General features: G+C 47.6%; 2 protein-coding genes across 4 annotated transcripts in view; one reads left to right on the top strand and one right to left on the bottom strand.

Annotated features, from left to right (window-relative positions):
- Positions 1–4,730, top strand: part of NME7 (NME/NM23 family member 7) — a 90,938-nt gene extending 86,208 nt beyond the window's left edge. For all 3 annotated transcript variants that reach the window (XM_041463778.1, XM_041463776.1, XM_041463777.1), the window contains exon 12: positions 4,609–4,730. In XM_041463778.1, the coding sequence (XP_041319712.1) occupies positions 4,609–4,641 (33 nt within the window). In that variant the 3' untranslated portion in view covers positions 4,642–4,730. The remainder of the gene's footprint in view (positions 1–4,608) is intronic.
- Positions 4,685–19,455, bottom strand: ATP1B1 (ATPase Na+/K+ transporting subunit beta 1). Its single transcript, XM_041463779.1, has 6 exons — positions 19,146–19,455; positions 16,461–16,589; positions 9,471–9,626; positions 8,611–8,795; positions 6,686–6,766; positions 4,685–6,098 (listed from the first exon to the last, which is right to left on the bottom strand). The coding sequence occupies exons 1-6, from the start codon at positions 19,243–19,245 to the stop codon at positions 5,832–5,834; spliced, it is 918 nt and encodes a 305-aa protein (XP_041319713.1). The 5' UTR covers positions 19,246–19,455; the 3' UTR covers positions 4,685–5,831.
- Positions 19,456–19,853: the final 398 nt, after the last annotated feature.

The following is a 19,853-nucleotide window of genomic DNA, read 5'->3' as shown; positions in this document are numbered from 1 at the left end:
CCTACTTGTGACCTCAAACTGAGCTAACATGTAAAACTTTATCAGACCTTAATGTTTAGGGAAACTATACTGATGCTGAGACTTTGGGTCAGCAAAGACTCTGGATCATGTGCCTGGATGCCTACACTGACCAAGGAGACAGAGTGTTGTGGTGGTTTTGGGGAGAGGGTGCTGGTGAGTGTCTGTCTAGCTGTGTGGAAGGCAACAAGACAGGCTCTAAATGGATACAGGGATGGAAAAGGCTTCCATCTCCCAGCTGCCAGTTTTGGTTCTGCAGAGATGAGGAAGGACTGAAAATTACTGTCACCTTTCCGGTGATGGATGAGAAGTGAATCTTTGAACTCAGCCTTTTTCTTGATAGTGTGTCGCCCTGTCAGCCCCCTGGCTTCTGCCATGAAGGAGACAACAGGGTCTCTTACAAAAACTGCCAGCCCAGGGGAATGAGAGTTGAGGTACTATTTCAGTGCTGGGCTGTCTTTGAGGCTGCAGTTCTACCTGTGTGGAGTGCTGCTGAGCCCAAGGTGTGCCTGGGTCTGGCCTCTAGACAAAAGCTCTAAGGCCGAAGCTGATCATGTTTGCACTGTTTTCTGGACAGAAAGAGAGTTATATTGTAAGTGCCCATAATTCTTACACTTGGAATCTTCAGCACACTTTGTGCCTGTGCAGGGCCCTGTGTTAATACCAAAATCTTTTGCTCTCCCTTGGAAAACTGGCTGTCCCACTTGATTTGCTTCCCCCTTTATAATTTCGCCTGCCCTTTCCGTATGCTTGGGGCACACGTTGTTCAGATGATACTTGCTTGCTCAGCCAGGGCATTTGACTGGATTTTGTTATTGCCTGCTGTATTAGCTCCTGAAACTTTGTGGTAACATGTGGAAGTGCTCAGAGAGAGCAGCCAACTTCATTAACATGACTTTTGCTGTGAGTGAGTGTGACTGAAGCAAAACTTCATGGAACTGAAGCAGCTCTCAGCTCCTCCCCAGTGAAGCGGTTCATGGAGTCAGAGACAGAAGGTCACAGTTATTCACCCGTTGTTATTTCCTGAGCCTTATTGCTATTTGTCCCTGAACAGGAGCTAGAGAGGGCATAGCTGCATGCTGCAAAGCAGGTAGATGGTTCCTGGGGTCTGCAAGGGGACTACTGATGTTACATTAGATCCTGTCTCACCCCTGGGAAACAGTGAGCAGACCTGAATGTTGGCATCATTGGAAAAGCATTTGGGTGGCATCTGTGAAATGTGTTGGTTGGTTTCAGATCAGCTCCTGGTGTGGATTTGTGCTCTGTCCCCCTTGGATCCTGTAGAGATCAGAGGTGTGCTTGGCTCAGAGAGGCTGACCTTGCCCTTGGTCAAATGTGAGGCTTGTTCAGATGTTTTGTACTGGCACAGCTTCCCTTTCTGTGGTTTGGACTATGCTCAGACCTTGGGAAAGTGAGGAACAGTATTTCCTAAAATACAGGGTATTTTGGAGTATCTAAAATACTATCAATACCATTCCCATCTGGATGCAAGTTATCACCAAGTCCTGGATCCCCTTGGAAAAGGACCTGGTGCTTTTAGAATGGGGGTTCTTCAAGGTGTCTTCAGCTGGGGCCTCTTAAGATGGGGGCACCATCTCATAAGATGGTAGTGCTGAAATCTTGGTTCTTCTGAAGTCTTGATTGTTCTCATAACACCATACCTGTGGTCATGGGATGGGTGACTACGTTCTGGTGGTTCTTATCCAGCACTGCATGCTCCCAAGGATGAGGATCTTAGAGACAAGGATCCTTTCTGCATACCACAGATATGCCAGCTCTTAACTGGTTTACTAGGAGCTGGGTGGAAGCTGACCCACATAAAGATAATTATACTTAAAGAGAACATACAGGCACCTGGTTTTGCACAGTATATGAAATGTAGTGTTGCTTGTTCTGATGTCTGAGCCTTGCCAATACAGTCTGTGTGAGTCTTGAACAATCCACTAAAAGCTAATTGAGGAGGAAGAGGTTTTGCACAGGTTTTAAGTAAACTGAGGATGTGCAGCCCAGCCTGGGAAAATCAGTTGCACAAAATCAAGGGGCCTTTGGAGACTAAAATAGCACAAATCCTTTTGTTGCTAGTGTCAAGTGAGCAGGCATTGGGCAAGGCCAGCATTCACCTGTGTCAGTGTGTGCTGCAGGGTGGATCAGTACTTAAATCCCAGGGGCGGCTGTGCAGCTCCAGCTGAGCTCCAGCCCAGGCGGTGGGGGGACTTGACTCAGCTCTATTAAACCCACTCCATGGCAGGGAAACAGGCCTGTGGTGGCAGCAGTCGTATCAGCACCCCGGGCTGAGGATGGACACCGAGTTACTGCCTAGGAAGAAGCAGATTCCACTGCACTTGACCTTTTTCTTTGCTCTTGGCACAGCTCCCCACCCACACCAAGGGTTGTGCCTGCCCCGTGCTGGACACCTGCCCTTGGCCAAGCTGGGAACAGAAGTCCAGAAGTGCCAGTGCTCAGAGCTGTAAAATCAATAGCTGGTGTGTGCTGGTGAAAGTGTTTGTGCAGACACAGCCCTAAAGGCTTGTGTTGTTAAATAGATGTATGTGTCTCTCTCTCTGCTTTTTATTTTACTAGTGCTTTTGTGTGTCTCTCTTACTAAATACAGGTGTCCCATATAACAAGAAGGGAGATAAAATTTATTTTAATGGCTACAATTATCCTTAACTCTGCTGAGTCAATCTGGCAGAAAGAACAGCATGTTCAGACTGGCAGTTTATAATGTAATGTCCTATTAGGCAGTAAGGAAAGCGATGCCTTCCTAAGGAGAGTGGATAGAGCACAGATTAAAATAAGGAATCTTGAAGGCATGGTTTAATTTGGATTGGTGAGATGTCACACCTTGAGGCCCTTGCCCTGCCTGCAGTCCCTCTGCCCCGGCCCAGAAGAGGCTGTGTCAGTGCCACTTGGGAAAGGTCATTTTGATATCAAGGCTGTTGTGTATCCAAAGCACCAGTGCCACTGGGCGAGCGGGGTGCCCAGCTAAAAGTCTACACCTGCTTGTGGTGGGGTGGGGTGAGGTTTCCTTGGACTTTGGGAATTTTTTTTACCATTCTAGTGCTCTGTCGCCAGTAGGTCTGACAAATTACAGTGCCATTTCTAATGGGGGAAGGGGATGCGTCCGACCAGGTGCACTGAGGAGGGTGTTTATTTTTGGGACATGGGGGTGTGGTCCTTTGGTAGCAGAGTTGTCCTGAAGCCTGGGAGCAGGTGGGACTTTTCAGTGGGTGGCTGCAGGGCATGTGGCTAGGATAGCTACTGCCCTTCCTGCCTGGTTAATTAGTGATCTGAGCAGCCATTCTGTTTTCACTGATGAGGGACAAGAAAGTGATTGGGGCAGGGATGTTGGGTAAAGGTTTGTTTTTGCCTAATTTCATATGCAATTCCTAAGAGTACGTTACATGAGCCCTTCTGGACATTTGCTCACTGAAGTGAACACAAGCAAGTTTAAGTTTTCCATAATGGTTGTCCCAACCCTGGAATAAGGCAGACTATTAATAGTTCATGCTTAGACTTTGCACTCAGAGAACTAAAAGGCACTAAAGTACCTAACCATGAGTTATACATGGTACTTATACAAATAAATTGGGAATTTTTTTTGGCTTGTTGGTTGGTTTGGGGTTTTTTGTTGTTGATTTGATTTTTTTTAATTGTCACAGAACGTTTACCTAGGAACTGAATTGTAGGGGCAGTTGATCCTACCAAACCTTGAGCCATGCAACATCCCCACTCAAAATGGTAGCAGTAGGAACCCATCAGTTGCTGGGAGCCAAAATGGCTCAGCTCTCTTGCAGTTCTTTTTGCAGGTGGAGTTTCCATTAGGGAGTATTTTAGGGTTCTCATCGCAGCTTTTTAAATCCTTGCTCTAAACATACAGCAGCAAAAGAAAGAGTTGAAGGTGCAATTTCTGCTGGCACCTGCCCCTTGAGAACAACATGGAACAGCTAAATGTGTGCACTAACCACCACAGCATATCGTAACCACGCTTTTCTTTCCAGCAGATGGCAAAGAGTTCAGCATCTTGCTTCTCCACGATTGTGTGTTCCACTTAGGAAGTCTTTATCAAGCCCCTTGCTCTAGGATAGTCCTGTTTTGTCACTTTACATGGAGACATTCTCCCTGGTAATCTGCATCATGTAGCACTAAGTGAGCCTGACTCCTGCACAAAGCCAGCTGCCACGTTTTGTCACCTCTGAGCAGCCCCAGCAGGCACAGTCTGTCCTCAGCCCTGGCCACTGGCCCAGCAGTAACACAGAGCAAGTGGCTGCCCTGAAACTCTCGTGGCTCCAGTGTGAAGCCTCCCTTCTGGCAGCTAGAAGCTTTAACTTGCACTGAGGATGGACAGTTTTGTCTGGAACACAGAGGCTGTGCCTCCAGAGTTGGAGCGTGTGCAATAATTGGGAAGAGACTTTTTGGGATCCTGGCAGGCGCAGTCAGGTGTTCCACAGCAGCCTCTCATCCGGGGTAGGGAGAGGGAAAACAAATAATGAACAGACCCCAGCACTGATGTGTAACAGCTCAATGTTTCAACTCCCTTGTGCTGAGACTGACTGGGAATGATAAAGATGCATTTTCTGTTTGAAATAGGTGCAGTACTTCTTCAAGATTCTGGACAACTAACGGGCTCCATCCTCACCCACTGCAACAGACACGCACACAGAACTGTGTGTTCATTCATTTATTTGTCCAATGTTTCAACCTGACTGAAATACAAGATCAACAAGAGCACTGTACTCCTGGCTATTATTACATGTTAGAACATAGAGTTTTGCACTTTAGACAACATTTAACACCATTCTATGGGGTACTGCATTGCTTTTATAAAGTTTAAAATAAAGATTTATTTTCAAACATGTGACTTTGGTTTATTTCATACATTACACTTTCTTGCAGAAAAAATAAAATTGTACAACTGCATAAATATAAAATTCTTCCACCATGAAAATGGCTAAAACATTCAATAAAGACATTAGCACCACAGTGTGCGATGCCTTCAGCAGGAAAAAAAAAAAAAAAGAAAAAAAGAAAAAGATAAGAAAATATACAAAGCAAAGAGTTATGCCTATCACTGCGGAGAGTGATAGCCTGACCCGGTCTCTCACACAACATACTGGAGGATAAGGGAAGAGGTGGAGAGAGAGACAGCATTCACTACAAAGCACAGTACACAATCACCTGCTCTCTTTGACTTCACTTAAGTTAGTTTCCCTGCCACCCCTCCAAATAAAATACCCTAACACCACAGAAAAGCCAGAAGCCTTATGGAGTGCTGTTAAATATCGTCTCACAGGTGGGCCTTTCTTTGAAAAGGAACAAAATAATGAGGAAGTTTCATGCCAGTTCTAGTCCCATTGAGTATTTACACCTTGGACAGCAAAAGTCTTTGCTCACAAGAAGTAGAAAACAGATACAATACATGGCTTGAAAAATGACCAGAGTATGCACCTATAGTACTGTACACTAAATAAAATACACAAGGCAGCAATACTTAGGGGCCAGAAACACTGCTTACTACAAGTCAGTTATGGAATCATAATTTATAGTAAAAATGGGCATGTCCCAAGGCTCAATTTTGTTTTCTTTTGTCATTTACAGTAGAATAAATATTTGTCACTATTGCTACACTTTGTTTACATTCTAACCTAGTAAATGCAGAAAGCTAGTGTAAAGCATATAGATTACGTGTAGGTCCCATACGTATGACAGTTTGTTCAAGACTAGTAGGTTTTCTTTTTTGTTCTTTTTTTTTTTTTAACCTTTTTAAATGGCTAGGAGGAGGAGGAGGGAGAGGAAGAGAGTTGTGCTTACGATCAGCTGCTTTTTATGTCAAATTTAATATCAAAGCGTCCCTGGAAGCGGTCCTTGTCGCTGTAGACGATGTTCTGCCCGTAGGCCCTGCACTCCACACGCACCTCCATGTCGTAGGTCAGGTTGGTGAACTGCACGGCCACCAGCGGCTGCAGGTACCGCGGCTGCAGCAGCTTCCCGTAGTAGGGGTAGTACTGCAGCCCGAAGCCAGGGAAGCCGCCCATCCCATAGTACTCCACCGTGCCGATTTTGTCTGCATCTTCCTCTCGCTGTGGGGGGGAAGAGGAGGCACGAGCGATGACTACGGCCCAAACTCTGGCAGCCCTCGGCTGCATCAGCAGCTGATTTTCAGCTGAGACTGTGACCTCCCATTTGGTCAGCGCTGGCCCCCACCGTGACAGCACAAGAGCTGCCGGCGGTTCACAGGACACGTCAGCACACATCAGCCAGGAAAAAGGCTTTGCTTAATTTAAAGCTGCAGTCACTTCCACAGTTAGAAACCACCAGAGTGTCCTGTGGTACAATTGGACAGGCTTTGGCTACAGAAACTTTGCTGTTTCTCAGCTGCTTTGCACGTGCCAAGTATGAAATACCTTCCATGGAGGCCTTTTTTGGCTCCAGCACAGCACTTGGAAGCCAAATGGCTACTTTTGAAGATACCTTTAACTATCTTGCCCTGCTTTTACCCCAGTAACTAACTCATCCATCAGCAGGGCTTTGAGAAACTTCTGTTATCCCATGTAAGAACCACCCCATTTGTCTATGGAAAGGCAGGCAAGAGGATAACTACACTTGGACAAAGGCTTAGTCATCCCCTGCAGCTTCCCAACTCTGCTCTGTTGCATTTCCAACTTACCTTGGCAACACAGTGGACAGGGATGAGATTTGGGTTGTATTTTGCCATAACCTCAGGAGGGAGGCTTTCATTGACTGGAGCCTAGAAGAAATCCAGAACAAGGGGATGTTACACAGTGGACACTCCTCTGCAGACCGGAGCACCTTTGCAGCAACAAAGATCAACAGTGCTGAACACACATCATTAACTGGAATCCCTTCTAAGCACAGTTCAGAGGCAACAGCTCTCAGTGGTTCTTGGGACAGACAAGTAGAGTAACACTACTGGAAGCAGGGGAACTTGACTCAAGCAGAACTGCTGGCTGTTCTTACAGCTTCACCTGCTGTGGATACAAGCAGGTCAGGAGGGGTTTAGTTCCATGGTGTCCCTGGGGAAAGTGTTTCATGGCAGAGTGTCTACAGCTAGTGGGGCTCATTTTTGCAAGCTTAGGCAGTGTCAGGATTGCACTGGTGCAGGATTTGCCACCTGCCTGCCAGGTGTGTGCAATCAGGACTGAAAATGCACAGGATAGAACAAAGTGTGGCAGTCTCACCCTGCCACTGCTGAACTTCACCACCAAGGAAGAACAAAAGCTCTGGGTATATCAGAGAAGGGTGTGAGTGCCAACTCTCACAGTCCAACCCCTAACCCAGCTCATCTTTGGGCTTTTAAAGGGCAGCGGTATTGTATGACAACATTGCAGCTTCAGATCTGCTTTACAAACACTTTTCTCAATGCAAGAACTACAGGGTCTCGGCTGGAGTGTGGAACCACAAAATAAATACTGCCTTGGATACGTTGTTTCTAAATGAAACCTGCAAAGTCATTCCCTGCTGTCTAATGCAGTCTGGAGGTCTCTAGAGCTCCATTGCAAAAAAAGAGAGGAACCCCCCAAAGCCTTCTCTTTCCCAGTCATCAGACATACACATCTCATATCAACCCCCACAGCCACCACAGTACATTCTGCTAAAATGTTTCCACCATGCATCAGATAAACCAAAAGTTTTCTCATTTCTTGTAGCACAGGACAAACTCCCTTTGAAAGAAAACATTCCTCGGGACTCCTTAGACAGCACCAATTCCCATCCTCAAGAGCCCTGACAGATGGGAGTGAAGGTGGCCTAGAACGCCATTTGCACTGTTCTCCGTCCAGAAGACGGAGTGGCAGGTTTTGCACACCACCTTATTCAGCAGCACGTGTTTTGCTGCTGAATACTTAAAAGAAATTTTTAGCATTTTAATGCACTGGGGGAAAAAACAGAAGGAAAATCCATGAATACCCAGATTAACACCCTCTGGCATTACTGCAGACTTCCCTTTGGGTGAAGGACAGAGCAGCCTGTTGGCAGAGGTACCGTAAAGCCTCTGGAAAACTACACTAAATTAACTAAAGACCTCCTCGCCTTTCTTGCAGCTGTGCCTGACTTTCAAATGTAGTTTACTCTTTAGAGCCTGTGTTTCACTCTGGTATTTAATATTAGCATTTCATAAATTAAGCAGTTATGGCAAGACAGACAAGACTGCACTGCCTGAAGAAAAGAATGGAGTGCATCAGAGCATGACAAAATGATGTTACTACAGACAGGGTTGGTCTGGGATGGTGCCGTGGAAGCATACAGGAATTTAAAATGGAATTTATCATTTGAAGAAAACGCCCCTTTATAGCAACTCCAATAGCAGGCTCAGAAGTTACCAGATAAGTAACCAGGAGGTTGCACTGTGAGGTTCAGTGCTACTTGTTACCAACTTGCAGTGCACAACTTTCACTGCTTTTCAATTAAAAGCATATTTAAAGGAAATTACTCAAATTGTCTCAGTTTGTCCTCTGCAGAAAGGGTTTAATACTGATCTCTTTCTGGAGACCAAAAAGCAGGCACAGCAAATCTGCAGCCAACCCTTCTTCCTGATCAGTAGCTTCTGCTAGAAAGGGAAAAAAAGATACTTGCCTGAGGTTTGAAGCCAATAATTCTGTTGAGCTTGACAAGGATGCATGGTTTGCCATCCTTGTAGCCATAGGTAGGATCATTTAATCCAGAACAGTTTTCCAGCCATTCGCGTTTGAATTTGCAGACCTTTTTCTGGCCCTGGGCATCATTATATGGTCCTCTCTCTTTGTATTCAGTAGGTGCATCTGTCACAGCAGGGGAAGGAAAACACAACCATATGCAGTGGGATCTTGTGTGTATCACTTACACTTCCCTGGGCAGGTAGGATTTCCCTCACCAGGGCAGTTAAGGCACTCCACAGACCTACGCCCAGCCACCCCCACACAGGGCTGCTCCCAGACCAGCAAGTTTTATGGAGCTTTGTTTTATAACTGAGATTTCTTCCACAGTCATCTGGCTGAGCGACTAATTTTTTTCCAGGCAGCTTTTACAAGTGGGTTTCCCTCAGATTTGACAGAGACATATTATGAGGTGACAGTCTCATTCACATGATTACAAATAACCTATTAAGGGTAAACACCTCCCAGATGTTTGACTGCATGGCACAAAGAGGACCAACACTAGCTTTAGCAAGTCATCAGTAAAACTCCTGTGGCTTTCAGAGAGAAGAAGGTCGGTGCCATCTTCAGAGTCAGCTGAAGAGTGAGTTCTCCAAGTGAAATGTGGGGGTTCCCAACCCTACAATAAGCTGCTAAGGATGGCCCAGTGTGGTCTGCCCAAATGAAATTAATGAGCAGCCAATTAACACACATGTTGCTGGGAACCACTGAAGACCAAGACCACCACTGCTCAACCTCAGCTTCTGGTGGACCTGACAGAGGTCATTCAGTCATCAGCTGTAGGAAACAATCAAGACTTACCTCCACAGTCCTGAAACACAATGTTTTCAGTTTGTTGCTCAGCACTGTAGTCCCTTAAGAAATTATCAAGGTTCCTCACATACGGTTCATAACTTCTGGGTTCAGAGGCAGTAAAGGCAATTTCTGTCTTTTGAACCTGGGGGACTTGAGTCAGTCCTAAGAAAAGCAAAATGAGGGAGAAAACCTTAAGTACACCTCAGAGCTGCACAGCCTCCAGGCGATACCAAGAACATAACTCCTAATAATAATAATCTCTATTTTTCAGACTTAAGAACTTTGACAAAACAGCTTAAGCTCACTGGAGGAGAGGTTCTCCTCTTTCCAGCAACTGTCTTAAAATATTTATCACAGTGTTTGTGTCAGGTAAAAAGACAAAAAACACAAAATGGAGAAGTGAGGCTACAAAGTCTAGGCTTCCTTCAAGAAAAACAGCCAACCACAGGTCCACTGTGCACTTCTGCCTCCTCCTCGAGGACAGAAGGGAAGCGGCACGTGAGACCAACCACACAGGACATAAGGATCCCTAATAGGCTGCTTTCAGTGTCTGCAAACTCTGTGTTTAAGATACAGCACAGCTCTCCACTCGTGAGCTCCTGCAACAAAAGACAAGAGGTTTCCCAAGTCCGGTCATGCTCTGCCAGCTGGAATCCATGTGGCCTTTGTGTGTCTCCCCTGTGGGATGCAGGGCAGGAGACATTTCTCCCTTAGTAAATTCAGCTGCCTGAGCACAGCCGCCTCTCTTTTCACTGCCTAATTGGCTATTTCTGACTGTAAAACTCATCTTCTGAGCTCTCTTATCAGCAGCTCATCACCAAGGAGTTGAGTAGGAAATGCCACCACACAGAAGAATTGTTTAAAAGACTCTCCAGTTTCTGGGCTGTGCTAACCAGCTCAGATATAGAATATAATAATGATGCATGGAGAAGAGACTATAAACAAGAAATGCGTACAGGTAATGAAAAACACCATCTCCTTTGCTCTTCATTGTGGAACTTGGAAATAGTTGCTCCTGTGCAATGTTTAGGTCACATTTTAATTGAAAGTATTGATGCATGGCTAACACTAAGTAATGGGAACCAAGTTCATGCTGCTTTTGTGGCAGCCACTGTAATTATTGAGGTCCTGACTTCAGTTCAGTTTGTCCTCTTCATTTTAGCAAGATCAAGAAAAGGAGGAACGGAGCAGCATTTCCTTTGACAGCTTTCAGAACAGGCTTGTTGCCAATAAGCTCCTCTGGTGCAAAACTCAGGCAGCTTAGCTGGCTGGCCCCAACCCACAAGAGCTTGTGACTCCAGCAATTTTTCCAAAGCCACTTGAGTGCTTCTGCTCAGTCCCTCCACAAACCAACTCACCACTCCCCCCACCCCCCTGCCACTACACACTAACTTGGAATTTGTAACCTAGGACAAAGATTACCTTTGTTCCCCTAAACAGCTCCTGGTCACCAAAGATTGCAAGAAGTCCAGCAAGGAGCTCCGGTGTCTCAAGTTTAATTCCTGAAGCAGCTTTTAACTGCTCAAAAATCCCTCTGCTACAAGTGGACCAGGTTGAGTTTACAAGTTTAGAAGCAATTCTCTCTTCCTCTAGCAGAATGACATCCTACCCTCCGAAGTCAGTGGCTTTCAACCCTTTTTCAAGCAATTACTAATTTTCCTGCTTCACAAACAGTTATATATAGAAAAAATACGCCAGTTTCCATTTTAGTAAGGGACTTCAATCCCATCCTGCCAAGCCCTTCTCATGTTACCACTCAGCTGGGAAGAACAGACTCAGTCACCTGAAGTGACTGTCTGGAATTGAAGCAGAGGCAGGCCAGGCCTTGGGTCCTCTCCTGAGTCTGTCATTTCCAGAGTTCAAGTTACAGGTGACATACATATTCACATACATATTCAAGCGTATAAATACCAAAAAAGAAAAAAAAAAAATCAAGAAAACATGGCCAGGCTTGTTAAGTTCCAGTCAGGCAAGTGAAGTTGTCAGTTTTGCTCAGGACCTCCCCCATCTGTTTCTTTTCTTGGCCGAGGTAACACATAGGGCACGCACACAGGCCTGGCAAAGGTGATGTGAAGGTCAGCAAAACCCTGTGATTTGTAAAAGCCACCAGTAGAAGATCCCTGTTCTCTCTTTAAGAGAGCCTGGCCATTGATAGGTGAAGTCCAAAGCCAACCCTCTGCCCATCAGACAAGTGACTTGGCTGGAGAACAGACTGCCATCCCAAAACATCCCTGTCGTGCACATCTCCACAGAAGTGCCATGAAGCCCAGGCAGTACGTCCAAACAGCTGTTCCAGCGACCAGCACAAAGGAACCACTGTTCCTGCCAGGTAGCCCATGGCCCAAGCTGGGCTGTTTTCTGCCTAGCTGGGAGCATTTCCAGGTGGATGGATGAACCAGAGTAGACCAGGCTTTGGCACACAAGTGGTTGCTTTGTTTAGGATAGGAGCAAAGTGGAGATCAATCTTCCCACTTACAAAGCAGGAAATACAATCTTTATAAATATTAAAGACTTGTAATGAAAAATACCTTTATCCTAATTTAAAAAATGTGTTAATGGCTTCTACCACAACCTCCATTCTCACATGCCTGCAACTGACTGGATGCAAAGCCCTAAGCCCTGATGTCTCATTTCCTTCTGTACATCCCCTAGCCAAACTAAAAGCTGCAGTGCTGTTAGAAGCGCTGGGCTATCACTGAAACCTTAAGCAATCTTGTGTGGAAAACCAAGCACGTTGTACGATGGCAGAAGGCAACCTCTGCAGAACACAAACCTTTCTGGAACATCCTCTCACCCCCACTTGGCAACTTAAGCAAGCAGGACAAGAAAACACACTTAAAAGCTGAGCCCTTGCAGTACTACCTGGCATGTATTGCTAGACACCTGAGAAGTGTGTGGCTGGCATGAATGAAGCTTTTAGGGGCTGCATGCACTTGAAGAAGCCACTCATGAGCAAGTCCTGTGGGGGGGAAGAAACAAATGCTTTCAGAGCCAGGAGTCTAACAAGCCCATCCTCAGACTATAATATGTATGACACAGCTCTGCATCTCAAGCTGTTATGACAGAGATGCACCATGGTGTCACATGGTTATGCTGCTCTTTCCACACAAAAGAATGAAGTAACTCATTGCTAAAATACTGACAAATTAGAAAATTGCTGCAAGTGGCACTTCAGAGTGCCTTGTTAGGAAATAAGACTCATCTTCACTTGGCTGACATTGTCCATATAAATGTGCCTTGAGTTGGTAATGGCCACCACCTTTTGTTGGCTGTGACTATACAAGGACCTCAAACACCAAAAAAACCCCACATAAAGTCATTTGGGTTCTTTTTTTTCAGCTACAGTTGCACTTCAAAAATGCCACTGCAGATTAAAATCCTGTTTATTCAAGTTCATTTAAGAACAGTTTTCCACATATATTTTATCACTGTAAGCTGCAACAGCAAGACTTCAGGAGAAGTATCCTGAGGGTAAAGAGGAAGAAACTAGAAGTGGGAAGTCAGGCTTGTTATTAGGAGCAGTTGTATAAGTAGTAACCACTTTTGCTCCATCACACTGTGGTCATCTCATTTGGAGTGTTCCAAATGAGTATGAACACCCCTGAGATGACACAGACAGCAAATTGAGTGGTCACTACACCCTCCCCCAGCTCACTATGTGAGGACAGATTTTAAAAGCCACCATATCAAACAATGTCCTTCCAAGCTTCCAGTCAACCTCATCCCCGTAGTGCAAAAAGCAGTGTGAGTTTTCTGCAAGAGCAGCAAAACCTGCTTGGCTGCAACATCCTAGAGACTGAGATTTTCCCAAGCACAGGTGCTGCTGAGATGAGAGAAGCAAAGAGGTGCAACTTCACAGGAGGCAGCACGCATTCCTTTGAAGCCTCCCTGCCACCTTGCTGCTGCTGTCCAAGCTAAATAAGCCATGTGGGGGACACACACCAAAGCAGCCTTTCTACGATGCATTCACTGCCCAGCAGTGCCTGAAGCAGGAACACCTGAAATCCCCTGGCTGGAGCAGGGATTCTTCCTTCCAGCCACCACTGACAGAGCCTTGCTTCAGGTGCAGTGAGCTCTGTCCCCTCAGCCAGGCCGATGGAATGCTGTTCCACGGGACACGCACCACAAGATGGCAGGATACACAGCTCAGTTTGTATTGGGGTGGGGAGGGGGAGAGTGAAGCATTATTTTTTTAGGGATGCTTCTTAAAAGGCCATATCCTCATCCTTCACTAGTAGCAGGGTAAGTGCTCTGTGTTCAAAGCGGAGTCCGAGCCTGCAGCACACGTGGAACTGGGAGCTGGGGCTGTTGCAATGGCAGGGCTGGACGGGCAGGTGAACTGCACCGTCCCTTCCCCCGCCACAAGACGAAAGAAAAAAATAGTGTAATGGAAAGATACAATACTCAGCTTACCCTGAAGCCCTGTATAACATTCCTGTTGTGTTCAATGCAGAAACCAATTACCATATTAATGACACTTGGCTACAAAAATAGCACTTTATGGCTTTCAATGTTATACCCACGTCAATAACTCGTCGATACAACACCCTGTAGGTTCTGCTGCTGTTATGAAATATGTTGTATTTCAGAACAAGAATGATATTATAGCAGCCCCTACAGCATTTTCGCTTGCAAATCCTAAAGGCAAGTTAGTTTTCCCTTTCTCAAAACATTCTGGGCTGACACAACAGCGACTTGCCCAAGAAGGACAGAGCGCTGTAACAACAATAAAAGCAGCTTTTCTGGCTCCCTAGAAATCCCAGGATTTTATCAAGCTGCCAGTATACTTACTTGACTCACAAATTTTCCCACAAGAACCAGGAATTAGAATTGCACAGCATCCTACTTTATATAGTTCATCAGCTGCAGGTGTCTCAGATCACAGAAATTTCAAGTTTGGTGCTCACCACACGTGTGTTCCTTGACAGAACAGCAGCTGTGCTTGAAGCACTGGGGAGAATCCTGCACAGCCTGAGAATACAGGGATTGCTGACCCCCAAACAGCAGTGCAGCCACTCACTATGTGTCAGTGTCTCTGAAAGCCTGCATTAAAGGGTGATTTTGGACTCACAGTTTCACGGCTGCTGTGCTACAGGACAAGGAATGTACTGATACTAAGTGCCAGCCTCCGCCATGCCCTACATCAGCTTGTCCACATCTGTAGGAAGTGCTGCCAAGTGATGCTCTGCAAAGGATCTGTTCTATTTACTAATTATTTCTTTGAAGTTTTATGCATGTGCCATTGCAGCTCGGTTCAAAACCCTTGTTTACTGGCTCCCCACTGTCACACATTTGAGGAGGTGGATTTTGTTCCCCTTGATTTCAGTACCCATCCTGAAAGCTAATTACAAAAGATTGCTGACAACCTTGTCATTGTTCCTCCATTTTGATTTCTACAGCACACACTACAAGAGCGTCTTTGAATTCAATTCATTTTCTTTGTTAAAAAAAAAGGAAGCCCCAGAAAAAATGATGTAGTATGCAATTAAGATATTAATAAAAATCCTCTGCAGGCTTAAGTCTTCCACAAAAACTTTACCGGAGTTGCTTTGAAGTTGGAATCATAACTGCTGTTTCACAGAAAGCAAACAATTTACCTAGAACAGGTAATTATGTGACATCTGGCTGAACAGCAGGTCTATCCGGGTGAGACCTCAGATCCATGGGTGTCTTTGCTAATTATTTCATGAAGGGGAAAAACACATTACTGAGTAACAGTTACCCCAGAATTAGCCATGTTGGCTTTTCAGGTGCAGCCAATGGCTCTGAGAAGTATCAGTGACAGTCTTTCCTGCAAATGTCAGGGTCCACTGCAGAGATGAAAAGAACTCTTTCAGTGCTTAAGACAGCATTTGCCCCAGCCATGGTGGTGGTGCATGAAGAAGTAGAACACACTAACACAGCAGTTCAAGCCTCTGTTCTGTGTTTAAAGCATGCTGGTAGAAAAGCAGTTATCTGGAAAAGATGACTTGGCTGATCTGTAACACCATTTGGTGACAGTGACATTCCCTTCGTTTAGAGCAGGGGCTCACCGCACAGCATTACAGGCAGTGGGACTGCAAGACACAGCGCAGCACCAGGGCTGACTTGTGTAGCTACAAGCCATCAGCCTCACAATTGTCACTTAAATACCACTGTTATTAAAAGCTTCTGAACTGTTTCACAGAGCAACTGGAGATGGATCGTTAGGATGCCCAGGCCAGGCAGCCTCAAGGTCATTTGCAACGTGGGAAAGCAGCAGTTGCGCAGCTCCCCCTGCACTCCAGCCGCCAGCTGCAGCGGGAGTCGGATAGCGCAGTGCAGCCTGGGCAAGGGCCACTCACTCCTTCTGCCCTACCCAAGGCCAGCTGGCCACAGGCACTGCTCAGGCATCACTTTGAGCAGAGATTTCTACCTCTGTGAGGATAGGTCACACATCAGCAGCTACCAGACCCACCCTTCTCTTCACCTCCCATGCCAGTCGGTTGCAATTCCTATTAGTGAGTGCCACAGCATCTCTAGAGCATGGGATACTTTGGTGTTGGATAAAGCAATTCCATGAGCACTCTCAGAATTGGCACTGTCCCCTTGCTCCTTGTGCATGCCGCTTCCACTGACAGAGCCAACATTTTGCCTTTATCCCTTTACTTACCCACATGAACAGAGTGGTTCTGAAGAAAAAAAAACTGAACCCAGCTTCCTCATACAGCCTGTTCCCAAAAGTGAAGCCTTTTAGCTTCACCCAATCATTTCAGCTTAGGGGAAGGGAAAACCAAAGCAGGTTCAAGTTCCTCTCAGAGAGGAGACATTTTTCCTGTGTTGCAACCTTTAATTCTAGAGGATTTTCTTCAAGCCCCAGTACTGTTAACACAGAAGGCTAAGAACATACCCACCCCCTACAAATATGTGTTGCAGCAACAACACGCTTATTTCATCCTCCTTCTTGAGGTGAGTAACCAACCCCGCCTTCCCAGAACAGCTTGCACAAAGTCAAACACGGGCCTCCTATTTAGTTACCTGGAGGTGCCACTCGATCCTGGTATTTGGGCTCAAATTCGCTGACAGTGAGCAACATCACTTGGATGGTCCCGATGAATATACCTGCCAGGCAACCGTAGAAGATGACATAGAAGAGGAGGATCTTAACTGCAAGAGAAAACAAAGAAAGAGGAATCAAATCAAGCCCTCATGAAAGTCATGTTTCTGGACAGTACTTCCAACCTTTGCCACTTTCAAGGAGGTGCCCAGCACACAAAATTCAGATGTTGCAAAGACATCTATTTGACAGAGGGATTATGCCCTGATGCAGACAGGAAATATAAGGCACTCCAGTTGTTTGGTGGTGGGGAAACATGAGCCCCTGAAAACTTAGAAATCAGTGAATCAGGGTTTGGGCTTATAAAATACAAAGACTAAACCACATTCCCCCACACCTCAAGGATCCCTTGGCTGACCCAGCACCACCACAGGCCCTTGCACTTGACACGGTCAGTGATCCAAGTGCCCCACAGCAAGCACGGGTGTGCTTGAAGGATACTCATTCCACACAGATCTGGGGCTCAAAGCTATTTCCAGGAGCAGTACCAGTAAGTGTTTCATTCACGTTTACAAGCCATCGTGAAGCCTGATCTCTTCTAGTAATTCAGGCCATCACTTCCAAAAAAAAGACAAGGGTAAAGAGTTCAGGCCCAATTAACTTCAGTACTCCATCTCAAATGTAGGAAAGTACTCTCAAGGTGTCAAAATACCGCACATTTACCAGCCTTGTGTGCCTACAAAGACACTGGCACTGCTCATACCAATTAGAGAGTGAATTACATAACAATGAAAGACTGAATGTAGTTTCAGTCTAAAAGGAATGTCTAGAATCATCTTGAGGGGGGACTGGGAAGAACTGAGAAGAGTCTGGAGATGCAGCCCAGCTCTGGGTATCAGTTACCAGTTTACAAGTATTATCTGAACAGATTAACTGCAGGGTAACATGGTGTACTCTGAACCACCAGGCCATCCACAAGGGTAGGCCAGCCCATACCAAGCAACTGCATTGCTCATCAGGCTGCAAGGACAGACAGAGGCCAAAGACAACTTGAGAGCGAGCCTGCTTGATCTCAGACTGTCCTCACCTAATCACAAACAAAACAGTTGTAGTTTATTCGAAGGACTTGAAGTGATGAGCTACCACCAGAGAAAGGGAGTAAGTAGTGGGTAGAAATATTCCTCCTCACTCTCCAGCTCCATAAAAAAACCCAAAACCCTACATCGTTAGAGAAGTCTCACAATGAAAGCTGGGAGTTCTTGTTGTTCTGAGTCTATGAAAGACAGGCAAACAGGAGGGCCACCCAGAGAAGCAGAGGCTGAGGGACACTGTCAGAACGGCACTCCATCCTCTTGTCTTCCTCGCATGCACCAGAGGTAGCCAGGGCTGGAGGGCAGAGCTGGGTGCAGTAACGTGGTGCTCCAGGAGTTAAAGCACTCTTTGGTATCCAGGCAGCATAAAGCAAATGGCCATGACGTCAGGGACGTGTGGAAATTTTTTCCAGAGCACGGTCATAGGAGGTGCTGTTGTAACAAACCAAACACTAATGCTGTTGTCTGCAGCGTAATGCCTTTGAGTTTTGTAACATCAAAAGGCAAACGCTGGGAGGTAGCTTATTTAATCAGGTTGCCAGACAGGATGCTCTAAACGCCAAAGACACCTTAAAGGTCAAAACCACTCCAAGGTATCAGAAAATACGCAGTGGATCTAGAAATTGAGCATCACAGGGTTGAAGGAAAAAGCTTCTTGCAACAGGTAGGCTTATAACAGAAGAATCTGATCATCAGCCTGCAGATCGACTCAGCAAATGGAAATCAGTCCTAGGCAGATAGGTACGGACACTGGGAGAAGGACCTGGTTGAACCTCCACGTTTGAAGCACTGCGCAGTTGCCTGGTGCCTCAGGAGCAGAAAATACCTCTCCATGCGCACCCACAACCCCATTCTGCTCACGTAAAGATACGGCAGAAGCCTGCTCTAGTCCGCCTGCCAGAGGTGCCGGCTCTGGACGTGGCACCTCCGGGCCGATCCATTACAATAGGAGCTGAATTCAACATCGCAAGGGTGGCAACACCAGCTGTGGTTGGCAGCAACTGGAAGGCTGTTATTTGCGTAAAGAAATTAAAAACCTCTTTAAGCTAAATGCAACGAATACGGCACAAGCATTTATGAGGAATGCACATAGAGCCATTTCCTTCTTGCGGAGATATTAAGTCAATTGCTCTTTCTCAGTGAAGTAAAACTCGCTTAGTTTCATTTATCCAGAGAAAAAAAGAAAAAAAAAAAAAAAAAGCCTCTGTAAGGTCTATGGCAGATGAGAGCTGGGAGGTCAAGGTCCCCCGACGGCGATGCTCCCGGGCCGGGCCAGCCACCGGGAAAGGAAGGAGACCCAAGGACGAGGCGCCCTCGACAAGGTCGGCCCGACCCCGCCTCACCCCCGGACCCACCTGGAGCCGCACTCGGGGGGCACCGCTCGCCGGCCGCCGCGGGCCCCAGCGGACACCGAGGGGAGAGAACAGGGGGACCCCGTCCCTGCCCCCCTCGCCCCGCAGGGACGCCCTGTCGCCAGCCCCCCCCGCCCGCAGCCCCGCCGCAGCCGGCGGAGGCGGAGCGCCGGGGCCGTGCTGCAGAGCCCGCCGCATCGCCGCCCCCCGGCCCCGCACTCACACCAGCTGCCCCCGGTGCGGCCCAGCAGCTCCTTCTTCTCCGAGTTCCAGATGAATTTCTTCCAGTTGCCATCACCGTCCTTGGCCTTCCCGCGGGCCATGGCGAGCGGCGGGGTGGGCGAGCGGCGTGCAGAGATCTAAAGCCCTCAGCGGGCGGAGCGGGCCCGGAAGGTGCGGGTGGGTGCGCCCGCCCCGGCGGCGCCGGCCCGACGGGGCAAAGCGGGGGAGGCGACCGGGGTTGGGGGGGGGGAAACGCGGGAGCGGCGAGGGGAGCGGCGAGGGGAGCGCCACGGAGCGCACAGGGCACAGAGCAGCCGCGCTCCCCGCGCAGCGCCCCTTCATATACACCGCGGGCTCCGCCCTGCCCGCGCCGCCGCCAATGCGGATCGGCCGAGCGCTCCGCGGGCGGAGCCCGGGGCGGGAGGGGCGCAGTGGGGGCGCGCCGGCGGCGGGAGCGTCAAGGAGGGAGGGGGCGGGGGGCTGCGGCACCTACACCGGGGGGAAGGGTGGGCGCGGGCCGCCCGCCGCTCACCGGAGCTCCGACCCGCCGGGCCGGGCAGGTGCGCGTGTGCTACCGCGGGGGCGCGCGTCCCTTGCCCGGCCGTAGCTGCGGGCGCGTGTGCGCGCACCCGCACACCTGTGCGCGCGCTGGTCCGCACACGCGCCCGCCCGTTCCCGGTATTCCCGACCCGCCCGCGCCCTGCGGTCC

The sequence above is a fragment of the Pyrgilauda ruficollis genome, unplaced genomic scaffold (genome assembly GCF_017590135.1).
Source record: "Pyrgilauda ruficollis isolate IOZ18807 unplaced genomic scaffold, ASM1759013v1 scaffold17, whole genome shotgun sequence".
NCBI lineage: Eukaryota > Metazoa > Chordata > Aves > Passeriformes > Passeridae > Pyrgilauda > Pyrgilauda ruficollis.
This window is presented reverse-complemented; position numbering and strand designations above follow the sequence as displayed.